General features: G+C 41.9%; 1 protein-coding gene across 2 annotated transcripts in view; it reads left to right on the forward strand.

Annotated features, from left to right (window-relative positions):
• Window positions 1–3086: 3086 nt before the first annotated feature.
• Window positions 3087–14270, forward strand: part of TNS3 (tensin 3) — a 223071-nt gene continuing 211887 nt past the window's right edge. The window contains exon 1 of one of the 2 annotated variants that reach the window (XM_085219995.1): window positions 3087–3383. In XM_085219995.1, coding sequence (XP_085076121.1) covers window positions 3288–3383 — 96 coding nt within the window. In that variant the 5' untranslated portion in view covers window positions 3087–3287. The remainder of the gene's footprint in view (window positions 3384–14270) is intronic. The other variant, XM_085219996.1, reaches the window with a different exon arrangement.

Raw genomic sequence — 14270 nt, forward strand, 5'->3', positions numbered from 1 at the left:
AACTCTGTAAGAGGTAAGGGGGTTGGAACTTGGTGATCCTTGAGGTCCCTTCCAACCCAAGTCATTTTATAATTCTATGAAATGTAATTTTTGTTATGTCTAGGTAATCTGAATAATAAGATACAGTCTCTTAATACATACTGCTAAAGCTAATGGAAGTCTTTTGGCAGTTACATACTTAACAACAAAACCATTCAGTACTGAGGGAAGCTAAGTACTTGAAGAACAGAAGGCTGAGGTTTGCACAACCCTAACGATGTGTGCAAAACATAGGAGCTGTTCCTGTTTGTAGTTCAGCAATGCTAAAAATTCCCTGGGCTTTTCAAGGAATTTCAAATAACTGTTGTGCAATCAGTTTTTCTCTCTTTCTGTTCCAACACAGAAGCAGGGTCATGAAATGAATATAATTTTTGTGTTACTCAGTAAAAATAATAGCACCGCTAGAAAAATGCTCATTTGGCCTTACTAATCCCTCTCTCAGCAAATAACTGGCTAAAAGTTCTTTGATGACTCCAGATTAATGCATTTCCTGCAGTTAATGGCAGGCTTAATGATTATAAGCCTAGCTTTGCCGCAGGCTGTGGTCATTATTCTCTGAAAAGTCACCTATGTCTTAGTCACAGTTATTTTGTTAATTTGAATCCACTAGGTATCTGTGTATTTTTTGTTATTTATTTCCCCACACTCCTTGGTTTACCCCAATCTCCCTCTAATTTTGCTTGTGGCAAGGCTGAAAGCCATCTTTTCTAACTGCTAACAGTGCTGGATGAAGGAGGCATAGGAATGAATACTTAAGGAAAATTCTTCTTCCATTCATATTTACTTGAATGATGATGAGTCATTAATACTTGTCTACCTCCCCTTTAAATAAAATCTTATTCACTATATTCTTTAAAAATACACTGTTTCCATTCAGGTACTGCACTGGATCTGATCTGTGATAACAAGTTCATTGAATGCCAATTAGATCCCTTCTAATCATGAAACTTTTTTTTTTTTTTTTTTTTTTTTTTTTTTTTGCATACTGGTGCTGGAGCTAAGGGTTAATCTTGAAGGGAACGTGGCATTTGAGTCCCACAGTGCTCTCTAGAACTTTTGTTAGGAAAAGTTGTAATAAAACCGTGGTCTCTTTTGCAAGATTAGATGACAAGCTGCTTACCTACCTCTCAAGAATCTTTGTGAAAAAGGAAATGGTGGCACTGGTCAAGACAGCCATAACCTCAATGATATCCACCAGTAAGCATGACTCTGCCCTCTTATAACGTTTGGACAAGCTGGCTATTGATTCTGCTTTGGTTTTGAGCACAAAAAAAAAATCCTGTTGTTGGTATTTATTTATTAATTTTAAATAGAAAAAAGAAACAATATGAACCACTAGCCCAGTTTATTAAGTTTTGCAATATGTCAGTAATTAAGAGTAGAGTCAAAACACTAAAACAATGGAAGTGGATATTCTACTAAGATAAAGCAGTGGAAATTCTGTCAGAAGAGGTTGTCATTTCCACATTTTACTTCTGTAGAGGCATTTAAAACCTGTAAATACTCACTCCTGTACTGTCAAACTAATAATGCTGATATAAGTTCCGTCCTCCAACTTTTTATCTGTGGTTCAGTCAGTGAATCTCAGATGAGCTCCCTTGGAGTAGGGAAGCCAGTACAACTGCTAGATAGAGAGTTTGCTTTTGACTGGCTTGTAAAGGTCACCTACACTTCCCATATTACAACTCTAATCAGTTTGTGATGTTTCAAATACAGCTCATTATTCATGATTTGTGACTTCCCAGTGAAAACCTTATAAGACAACAACAGACCTTCAGGTCACCTAAGAATTGCTTTTCCTGTACAGTGACCTTTTCTCCCTTAATCTATTCCTTGTCCTGCAGAAATAATTCATTTGTGCATTCAGACTCTTTGAACAAAGAGTTTAAGCAACAGGGAGGAGGGCAGACAAGATTAATGCGGTGAAAATAAGCTGACAGCCTAGAATTGACCTCATGCAAGAGTACTCAGTGTATACCTGAATTCCTCCATGCACAAGAACTGAACGTTTTATGAAGTAAATAACTTCAGTCTCTATGAGTAGAGTGCTTGGCATCATGGGTGCCAAATACTCAATTAGAATATCCAGGATGTTCAAATTAACATGAGTGTTAAAATTTATCTTATTTTCCTTCTTGGCTATAGAAAAGATGGATTGTTTTTACTTATCAAAACATGCCAGATTTTATTATAAATGTTTAGAAAAGACTTATTTCTTCTATTCCTTGAGAAAACAAAACAAACAAACAAACAGACAAACCGGCTGACCTACTTAGTACAAATCTTTTTTCATATACTGCTGCTGGAACACTGAAATGCCAGTGTTTGGAAATAAACTCTCGCTGTTGCTCTGTTACAGGCATCTTTTTACAGCATGAGAGTTGGATAAACGTGACTTGAACTTCTCAGGACCCCTGAGAGTGAACTACAGATTCTGAGCTTTGTGGGCAGTGCAGCAGGATGAAGCTGGAGAGCTAACAATTAAAGGATTCAGAATTACAGCACACCTCAGCAAACCTGAATTACACAAGATGCCAAACGTCTTAGGCAAAGAGGGAAGCAGAGACCTTAAGCTTACAGTGCTGAGTTTCCATCACATAGTTATCATTAGCAGTATGCACCCTTTTGCAGTCGGGAAAGTAAGTCAGGACAAATAAGTTCTGTTAAAACTAATGGGAATTAATGTATACAGGCAGGCAGATTACACAAAGAGGCAGGAAATTCCTGTAGGTTCTCCCCTTCTGAAATTCTGTTTTCAAAGTCATTCTTGGTGTTGACTTTAAACACCTATTTTTCATTCTCAAGTTACTTTGCTATTTGAGTCCCATTTGGCTTGCCTCAGTGATAGATTGCTGGAAAGTTTGCTTTTCTTCACAAAAGCAGCGCACATTCTCGAAACGGCTCGCTTCGCGAGTTTTGAGTTTCGTCGTTATTGAATCCATACCATCCCCAAACCCTCCCACCAGCACAGGGCGGGCAAGCTTTCCTTAGCCGGAGACGCAGCTTTAGGCACAGGCTCTCTGATTTGTTGTCCCGCACGGCGCGTTCGGCCCAGATCCGATAACAAAAGGGGAAGCGGGCGGCGAAGGAGCTCCGGAGCAGTTGACAACGAGGGCTGAACGCACGGAGAGCCCAGACGCCGACCGAGCAGGTACGGGCGCCTCATGGCTCCCGCCGACGGCTGAGGAGATCGAGGTGCGAGCCGGAGGGCCGCGCTGATAGCGAGGAGCGGCACCGTGGGACAGCCCATGGGCGGCCGGATGAGTTCGATGCTCCACGGGAGGGAACCGCGCCCGCCGCCTCAGCGCCGTTCGGCGCGGGAAGAGGTCGAGGCGATGGTTAAGGTACGTGGGATTTGCTCAGAGGGGGACGTGTGGGAGGGGTTCGGCGCCTCCAGGGCTGCGGCCCGGCCGGGGTCCCACAGGGGGCCGCGGGGTGCAGCGGGCGTCGTGAGGATGTGCGTGTGGCAGCCCGAAAGCGAGAGGGGCGGGATGCCTGCGCGGTTTTTGCGGCTCCGTACCGACCGCCGGCGGTGTAAGCGCCGCAGTAACTCCTACTGCAGACCCGCGGCGTCTCGCTCGCCTGGCTTGGCGGTGAGAAAGGAGCGTGCGGAGCTGGGTTTGGCAGCGGCTGCGGTGATGCCTGCCGCAGATGGTGCTTCCGTGAGAAAGCATTTGCCTTCCCACCGATTTTAATACGTTACTCTGAATAGAAATCGTATTTTGAGACGGCCGTGGAAAAGAAACGTCCGAACTTGAGGATGGGTTGATAATACTGAAGAACGCAAAACTTTCCATGTATGTAAAAGTTTGATCGATTTTAAATTATTTTGGTTTTAAACCCGTTTGATCTCACGTGATCTTTGACTTTGACTCAGAACAAAACTAGAAAAAACTGCCGGCAAAGCGGCTTTTCAGGCACAAATGGAAAGTAACAGAAATATCTCGAGTCCCAGCCGATGGTCTCAGTACGACACAACTCATTCCGGAGGCTCGTTCATGCATCTGTATTTCTGTTTTACTAAGCAAACCTCTGGACCTTTGAAGTTTCGTGCATTTCCTCCTGGATTACCTCTAAAACCTCAGTTCAGCGACAGTTCTAAGTTAAACATATATTGAAGTGTTTTTGTTGACTCAAGCTCTATGTGCCGCTATAGGTCTCCCTCTCACATGCTTAAGTAAGCATCCTCTCATTTCAAATCCCTTCTGAAAACATATCACTTCTATTGAAACCTTTTAGGATTAGTTTTCCAGAAGTTCATGAATAATATACCACACAAGGGGTAAGCTGTGGATTCGTGCATTAAATAATCTTTACTGGTTTCAGGCTCCCTTTGATCATTTCATGTACTCTGTATGAAACCATCTCCTTTAGTCTTTGTATAATGTTTCAAAACAAGCAGTTTCAAATAGCCATTTTATTATAAAAAGCTGCCAAGGAAATATCTGAGTGTACATTTTCCTGCCAGAATTGCCTGCCTGTGAGGTGTAAGATGGCCACTATTCAATCCTAGACAAGTGACTCATTTAAAGGGTTGAAATTTTTGCCTTCACTCAGAAAAAGGAGCTTTATTCCATTTGAAAGCATATCCAGTGATCTCCAGTGATCTCTTGTCAAGGAAACATTAGCCTGTGACCTTAGTCCTGATATTAAATCTGAAAATTCTAATATTATGATGAAAAGAAAAATTGCTGTAACAAACTTCTGGTGAGACTTTACAGAACCTGTAAGGGAGGCTTATAGGAAGGATGAGGAACTCTTTGTCAAGGAGTGTAGTGATATGATGACAGGTAATGGTTTTTAAAGCAAAAGAGAGCAGATTTAGATTAGACACTAGGAAGGAATTCGTCACCATGAGTCACTGGACCAGGTTGCCCAGAGGAGCTGCGGATACCACATCCCTAGAAGTGTTCGAGGTCAGGTGGGTAGGATTTTGGGCAGCTTAATGTGGTGGGAGGTGTCCCCGCCCATTGCAGAGGGTTGGAAGACAGATGGTCTTTCAGGTCCCTTCCAATCCAAATCATTCTGTAATTCTACTTTTGCTGAATGCTTTTAAAACACATTAAGAAAATACTCTGTATTATACGATCTTTGGGGGCAAAACACATGCCCTGTTCTCCTTTTTTGCGCCAGAACTTATGTTACAAAGACATAGGTACAAGTAATCCAGTTTGCACAGAAACACTCACAGTGCTGTGGTACCTGCTCATCATGACAGTTCAGTCCCACTATACTCTGGTTAGTCAGGTTCTGTGTCCTTCTTTCTGTCTGTCTGGCGATGATAATTCAGACTCTGCTGCTCTGAGAACTCTCCAGTTAATTAATAATAATAGTGCTTGGGGATAACTTCTTTTAATCTAGATTCTTACCTCCAAGTTTGCAACTGATTCTTCCTTTCCATGCTAAGTCATCCTGAATGGTCAAGGGAACCCTTTGAGCAATGAACCCAGGAGCAAAAGAACAAGCTGAACTACCTACAAGATGGGAAGAGGGAAATGCCACGAACAAGGATGAAGAAATATGATACTTTTATTAGCACCAGTCTGTCAGGATACCCATTTATAGCGGGTGGGGGAGAGTGAGAGAGATTTAGATAAAATACTGAGTTTCATGAAATGGTCTGTGTTCTGTCAAATATTAGTGTATAAATCAAGTGTTTCCTCTCTGAAACCAATTACATTTAAGTAGTTTAATACAAATTAAAGTGCAGTCTGAGCCAATAGTTCTCAAAAATAACAACAACAATAAAAAAAACTGGCTTAGTCTCCAAGAAATAACGTGGGCAGAATGTATTAATGTCAGTGGCTTTATTTCATATCTGGAACATACAAATGAGGCAATAAATAAGAGCTTGAAATACGAGCTTTCTGTATTGCTGAATTTCTGTAGGTCTTCTCTTCCAAGAGAAAGATATATATGTAAGTTGCTTTGAAAGTATTGCCTCCTATTTATTTCCAGAAAAATTACAACATTTGCACACATATTTTTCAACATAGTTATTACCATTAGCTATGCATTTCTACCAGTGATGAAAAAGAGCCTGCATGCTGCGCTTGTAGAAATCTACACAGATGTCCGAAATATGGCTTGTCTTTCACATCACTGTCATCACTGCTGCAGTGCACCACCCACTGCCTCACTGTGCTCACATTTGGTTTCCGTAAACATTCAGCAAGCATGAATGAATGTCAATGGGTGCCATTTTTTCTGCATGAAGGAACTCAATTACATAGTTTTGGTTCATACACACTTCCATGTCAGACGCCATTTTGTCAGACTTTCCCTCTGCTGCCATCTGTTGCACAATGACAGAATGTAGTGTAATATTGTTGGAAGGTTCAACCTCTACTGCAATACCACCAACATCCACCTCTGAAATATTTAACATAGTAAAATAAGAAGCAGTACTTTCGGAGCAGCCCTCGTAATTATACATCAGGCCATCTGAATTTCTACCACTGGATATTTAAAGTAATTTTGATGTTAAACATTCTATCTCAGAATATGCCAAAAGATGTTAATGCAAATTTGACTCCTGGAAGGGAGCATGTTTAGCATTGCTGTCTTTCTCTTGTTTGTTTTTGTTTATTAGTTAGCTTTCATTTTTAAATTATGTAAGGCCTGCTATAAAATCAGTGAATCATGAGGGTTGGAAAGGACCTCTGGAGATCATTGAGTCCAACGCCCTTGCTAAAAGCAGGTTTCCTACAGTAGATTGAACAGAAAAGCATCCAGGCAGGTTTTTAATATCTCCGGAGAAGGAGACTCCACAGCCTCCCTGGGCAGCCTGTTTCAGTGCTCTGTCACCCTCACAGTAAAGAAGTTCTTCCTTGTGTTTGTATGGAACTTCCTTTGTTCAAGTTTTTGCCCGTTGCCCTTTGTCCTGTCACTGCACCACTGGAAAGAGCCTAGCCCCATCCATTTGACTCCTCCCCCCTTTAGATATTTATAAACGTGGTTGAAATCATGGTTGAAACCCTCTCTTCTCCAGGCTGAACAGACCCAGGTATCTCAGCCTTTCCTCATAAGGGAGATGCTCCAGGCCCTTTATCATCTTTGTGGCTCTGTGCAGGGCTCTCTCTAAAGAATTTTGAATTGGGGACCCCAGAACTGAATACTGTACGAAGATGGGCTGAGGGAGCTGGGCTTGTTCAGCCTGAAAAAGAGAAGCTGCGGGGTGACCTCAGTGCAGCCTTTCAGTGCCTAAAGGGAGCCTACAGACAGGAAGGGAGTCAACTGTTTGAAAGGATAGATAACAGCAGGACAAAGGGAAATGGTTTGAAGTTGAGGGAGGGCAGATTGAGGTTGGATGTCAGGGGAAAGTTCTTTGCTATGAGAGTGGTGAGGTGCTGGAACAGCTGCCCAGAGAGGCTGTGGATGCCCCGTCCATCCCTGGAGGTGTTCAAGGCCAGACTGGATGGGGCCCTGGGCAGCCTGGGCTGGTATTAAATGGGGAGGCTGGGGTCCTGTTGTGGCAGGGAGTTGGAGCTTGATGATCCTTGAGGCCCCTTCCAACCCGGGCCATTCTGTGATTCTGTGACTATATTCCAGATGTGACCCCACCAGAGCAGAGGAGAGGGGGGAGGATGTCCTCCCCTGTCCTGATGGCCATGCTCTTTTTAATGCATCCCAAGATACCATTGGTGTTCTTCAGCACAGAGGCACACTGCTCACTCATGGCCAGCCTGTTGTCTGTCAGGACAGTCAGGTCCTTCCCTGTGAAGCTCCTCTCCAGCAGGTCAGCCCCGAACCTGTACTGACACGTGTGGTTATTCCTCCCCCAGATATAGGACTCTATACTTGTCCTTGCTGAAGCTCATCAGATTCCTCTGTGCTCAGCTCTCCAGCCTGTCCAGGTCTCACTGAGTGGTAGCACCACCTTCTAGTGTCTCAGCCACTCCTCCCAGCACTGTATATCAGCAAACTCTTTATCCGTTCATCCAAGTCTTTGATGAAGATGCTGAACAAGATCAGGCCCAGTAGTGACAGACCTATCTTGTATTGGCAAGCAAAAAAGCAATAGTGAAAATTGAATTGCTAAGTGATGTAAGTAAAGCAACTGTTTTGAAGCTAAAAACAATACATAAGACTTCAAATTTCATGATTCTCAGCCTAGTGCTTTTCCACTAAAGTGTACTACTTTTTAAATAACAAGTCGTCACTTCACTGTGGTTTAAGCAGCTAAGTACTCCACAGCTGCTTGCTCATTCTTCCAAGTTGGGATTAAGGAGAGAATCAGGCAAGTAACAGTGTGAGAACTTGTGGTTTGAGATAAAGACAATTTACTAGGTAAAGCAAAAACTGCATATGCAAGCATAGCGAAACAAGAAATTAATTCACTACTTTCCACTGACAGACAGGTTAAGCAATTTCCTGGAAAGCAGGGCTCATCATATGTGATGATGGATTCTGGGGAATACAAACAGCGTTGCTCCAATTGTATTCCCTCTCCTTCTTTCCCTCAGCTTTTGCTGCTGAATCTGATGCAGTGTTCTACGGGACATTCCTTCGGCCAGTTCGTGTCAGCTGTTGAGGCTGTGTCCCTCTCAGCTTCTTGTGCATCCCCAGCTTTGTTGCTGGCAGAGCAGTGTGAAAAGCTGAGAATTCTTTGATTCTGTGCCGGCACTGCTCGGAAAGGACTAAAACATCAGTGTGTTATCAGTACCATTAAAATTAAAAATAAATAAATAAATATATATACAGCCTTTATGAAGAAAATACTATCTCAGCCAAAAATAGGACAAAGTTTTGCAAAACAGGAGAAAAGGACAGTCTGAAACAATCTCTGTATATCTTGGCTGTACTGTAGGCTTCCATATTGCATCTTAACATCTCTGGCTGGGAGAACGTACGCAAATATGAGAATGCTGCTCAGCTCAGAGCAGTCACCAGTATTACACAGCTCAGTGGCCCATCTTGCCCCTGTGGGAGCTTTATGGCTACTCCTACTAACGATTTCTTTATTTACATGGTTGAAAATAAAAAGAAGAAGACTAGTTTTTCCCATGAATAAATTCTTTTAATGGTTTTGGATTGAATATTAAGCAAATAGCCCACAATCTCATATGTCTATAACAATACAATTTCCTTGTATTGTTATGCAACACAAAAGTCAGAATAAAATGAATAATCAGCAACACAAAGCCTAGTTGGAGGCCAGCAACTAGCAGTGTACCCGAGGGTTTATTCCTGGGTCCAGTCCTGTTTAACATACTCATTAATGATTTGGATGGTACAGTAGAATGCACACTCGATAAATACACAGATGAAAAAAATGTGGAGAGCAAATGGTGCACCAGATGGCTGTGCTGTCTTTCAGAGGGACCTTGACAGGCTAGAGATTTGGGGTGCCAGGATCCTCGTGCAATTCAACAAGGGGAAGAGCATCTAAGAAGGAACAGCCCCCACCAGTGTGTCCTGGGAGTCACTCACATGGAAAGCAGCTTGGCAGGAAAGGATATGGGGGTTCTCATGGATCCCAAGTCAAATATGAGGCAGCAGCATACCCCTGTTGCTAAGAAGGCTAGCAATTCTGTTGTCTTCTTTTCGCAATGCCAGTATCACCAGGTGACCCTTCTCTACCCAGACATGCTGAGGGCACTCCTGGAGAACTGTGCCAATTTCTGTCACTTTCCTCCTCCTTCCGCGACCAGAGAGAGGCCTGAGCATTCTGGAAAAAAAACAGTGGTGGGCTGCAAAGAAGATGGTACTGGAGCACCTGTGCTGTGAGAAGAGGCTGAGAGCTGGAGCTGTTCAGCCTGGAGAAGAGGAAGGTCGAGGGGATCTCATCAGTGTTCCTGAAGAAAGATTGCAAAGACAGTGAATCCAAGATCTTCAGTGGTGCTTGACATCAGAACAAGAGTCAGGAAGCACAGAGAAAGACAGAATGTTCCTCTGAACATCAGGAAACTTCGTTAGTGTAGTAGTGACTGAGCACTCATAAGAAGTTGCCCAGAGATGCTGTGGAATCTCCCTTCTTGGAGGTCTTTAAAAGCCACCGGACATGGTCCCATTTAACCTGTTCCTGGTGTCCCTAGCAGAAGGGTTGGACCACATGGACTTCAGAGGTGCCTTTCAAGCTCAGTTGTTCTGTGATTCTGTGATAATAGTTGAGTATACCTTTGCCTTCACAGTTGATGGCATATTCAAAATAAAATTCATGTCTAAAGATTTATTTTTAAATGAAGCGTATCAAGATCTCAGAAGCGAGCTTGTAAGAAGTATGGCTATTTTCAAATCATCATTTTAATTCCAGTTTTGCAGATTATCCACGCTCTCTGTCACAACACATTTTCTGGGTACTTTTTCATCTTGGCTTTAATAAAATAAATGGAATAGTGAAAAAACACTAAAGGAAAAAAACAAAACCCACAACTCTGTAGCACAGCCTAGAACAGATCTTCTTACTTTGTTGTGCGTTCTTTAGCACTATATCAGTACTGCATTCCAGCATAATGTGTTTCTGGCTGTTTTATTATTGTACATTCTTTGCAATTAAAGTCAAATACCACTTTATTAAAGATCTTCCATTCTGGGCTAAGGGCATGAATGGCTGTTATAGCTGTCATAATTTAGAGAGTCAATTACCACTACTGTTCCAGATGTGGAAACAAAAAATTGAACCAAGCTGAGATACCTGAAGTAAATGGATGCTGTCATTCCCTCTTGCCCTGTTATGTTTTTATCTCAAAGGCTTTGAGTTTTCTCCTTATTACGAACCATCCATTACAGTTTCTTTTACTGACATTAAAAAAAGGGGGCAAAGGACAAGATTGTCTCCCTCTACTCTATCCTCATGAGGCTCTGCTTGGAGTACTCCTTCCAGGTCTGCAGCCTCCAGCTCAAGAAAGACGTGGAACATGGAACAAGACCAGAAGAGGCCACAAAGATGATCAGATGGCTGGAGTACCTATAAAAAAGGCTGAGGGAGCTGGACTTGTTCAGCCTAGAGAAGAAGACCTCATTGTGCCTTCCAGCATTTGAGGGGAGCTTATAAACAGGAGAGAAAAAAGACTTTTTAAGTGATATGATAGTGGTAGATAAGAAAAAATGATTGTATACTAAGGAGGGGAGGCTTAGATTAGAAGTTAGGCAGAAATTCTTTACTCAGAGGATGCTGAGGGACTGGAACAGGTTGCCCAGAGAAGTTGTGGATGACCCGTGCCTTGAGGTGTTCAAGGCAAGGTTAGATGGGGCCTTGGGCTGCCTAATTTAGTGGATAGCAACCCTGCCTGTGGCAGAGGGATTGCAACCACAGTGCCTTCCAACCCATGCCATTCTGTGATTCTATGAAGATCTCTTATCAGACCCCTAGAGCTTGCCATAGGAAGGGTGGCTACTTCAAGGTACGGTCAGGCAGTTGTTAAGTCCGGTAATTGTTTTTTTAAAACTGGGTCTATTAACAAATCCTATGTAATGACCAACTTTGAACACGCCTTGCTCCTTGACAATGCTACTTCCCACTAGTCCAGCTGCTGCATGGTTGTGGAAGTTGCTGCTTCTCTGAAGAAAAGTGAATCGCTATTCCATTGTGATGTTTTCTGGCTTCCAGTGTGAGCCAGCTGATAATATGAGGAGAGCATTTCCTCGAGGCAGTGCTGTTTTCTAAAAGCCTTTTGGACTCAGTGTGCCTTAAGAAAAATTAATTAAGTCCCAGATCCCATTTGAAGCCATGAAAGTTAGAACTTCTTTGTCACTTCCTAGAAGCTTAAGTTATAATGGCAATTCTAATTTTACCTTTTCTTCCTGGATATGAATACAGGCATTTCTTGTGGCAAGGGTGTAGTTTTATCGTACATATATATACATTACAAAGACCAGCACATATCTCTGTGTACGTATGAGTGCATGTGTGAATGTACCCACAAATCCACTCTGGTTGTTATTCATATCATCAAGTTAACTTGAAACCCCAGAATGCATTTGACTGCAAGACCAAAGTAGGTGTTTTTTTTTTTTTTTAATTTTGAATAGCATAATAAAAATAGTGAATCATGATCATGTCAGATTTAGAGCACATCTCAAAGCTGCTCATTTCCTGTGACTTTTAAGAGTTGTTTTGTGTTTTTGTGTACGCTTTCTTACACATGGTTTGAGGCCATGCCATTTTTGAGGAGCTTTGACACTCACAGAACAAGATGCAATCTTCTTTGTTTCCATATGGATTTCATAGTGGGGGAGCTAGGTTGGTTATTTTTTGACTGTGGAACTTAAAAGAGAATCCTGATTTCACAACTTGCCAGTCTAGGCCTTTTTGTACCTCCTACATGGAGAAAACTGTCACTCACAAATGTTTCCAGCACTGATCTATCCCAAATGCATCTAACGCTGTGGAGGTGTTAGCTCTCTGTGGTAACTGTGGCATGAACAGAGGTCACAGCTGATGGAAAATAGGCTGCTGCTCCTGAGGAAACTGTTTTTGGACCTTAATTGTCTGTTTGGCTCAGGCACCATCTGTATGGCTATATGTAACAATGTGGGGAAGAAAACACGGGATAGAATTGGGAAATACTCCATATTCTGTCTCCTAATTGAAGAAGAACTGGCAATGAGAAATCAGAGCTTGGTGTCATAAATCACCTTTTATTTATCAAATAAAAGGGCCAGAGAGTAAACGTGCAGTCCAGTATCTTGCCTTTGTTTTCCACTGTTCTCTATCATCAGACCACAAAGCACTAATAAAGAGCCTAACCTTACTTCTTTTTTTGACAGTTACCCAAGCAACCAGAGCCAACAAATGCATTTTTAAAGTAATAGACTCTCAGAAAGTAATGCATGCTTGGGAACTGAAGGGGCAAAAGGTTTTTTTGTTATGTTTTTAAAGGAAATGTCAAACATAAACTCTTTTTCATGTCTGTATAAGCCCAGCGAGCATGGAAAGCCTGCTTCCTGCCAAATCTGGTATTAACTATGGCTGTCACATTGAGAGAAATTAGAACCATTTGGGTTTTTGTACTTGAAGGTTCCCAAGTATGATTTAAGAAGGCTTACTCTAGATTGTTATGCCAGTTTATGGAATTTCGATGCATGTATTCAGTTTGGTGCTTCAGCAGTTCACTGATCATGTCCTGGCCTTGAATGCGTTGATCCAAGGGTTTCATTTAAGCATAGGCTGGTGGCATCAGGACCTAGAGACTGGAGAGGAGGCAAGAGAGAAAATGGAAGATGATACTGAAAGAGGTGAGTGACTGAGTTCAGAGGATTCTGACCTGTATTTCACACAGCTGTAGTTTTGATGGGTGGTTCCACAGAGGGTTGTATTTCTAGCCCATCATGAAAGTATTTGGAACTGTTATTTCTTGCCTTTGTGTTTGAGCAAACTAAAGTGTTACATTGCTCATAAGTGATATAAGAAAAACTGTATGCTATCAAAAATATATACTGTTGACAACTTCGGTTGGCTCTTCCAGTGCCAGGACACAGGTAACGGTGCTAACTAGAGGAGGGCTGAGGCTATGCAGAGCTAATTTGGTGGTTGATCTGTTACCTTAAGGACTTGTAGTTTAAACTGTCTAAGTAGGAGGAAGCTGAGGTTTGCAATTACTGAGATACAAAATAATGTCCTTTGTAAACTGTTCATGAGACACTTTATCCATAACCTTCCCTAGACTCAGTCCTGACTAATTTTCCATTGACTTCTGGTCAGTTTTAGTTTCACCAATTGTGTCCATATCTTAGAACAGAAGATAACCTATTGGCTCAAACCAAACAAAACTTGTAGGATTTTACATTGAGTTGTTTTAAACCAGTGATGTAAAAGCAGAATTTGTGGAACCATGTCAGAACAGTATGGGGATGGCTTTTCTTTCATCATCTCTTATTTGGAAAGGGTTTGTATTTAGGAATGCTTTTACACATTTAACATGAAGATTTTTAAGATGTGAGGGTCTAGACAAAAACAAAACTTGATAAACCTCAAAGGAATGATTGGGTTGCCTTTTTGGAACTGAACTTGTTGCAGTTTTCCCAACAGAAAATGTGTATTCGATGTATCACCTAGAATCAATCAATGAATGCACTGAGCATTCACAAAATGAGAGATGTAGAGGAATACTGTTTTGAAAGCAAAAATATGTTTTGCTTGTTTATGTTATTTTTCACTTGCAAAAGTCCATTCACTCTGAGTATTCTTAAAATGTAGAATTACTATTAGTTATTATTATAGATAAATGCTTGATTTTGTTGTAGATGGCTCCCATCTTGAGGGGCAGAGGATCTTGTTAAAGGGCAGC

This window comes from Meleagris gallopavo, chromosome 3 (assembly GCF_905368555.1).
Source record: "Meleagris gallopavo chromosome 3, MGAL_WU_HG_1.1, whole genome shotgun sequence".
NCBI classification, from domain to species: Eukaryota; Metazoa; Chordata; class Aves; order Galliformes; family Phasianidae; genus Meleagris; species Meleagris gallopavo.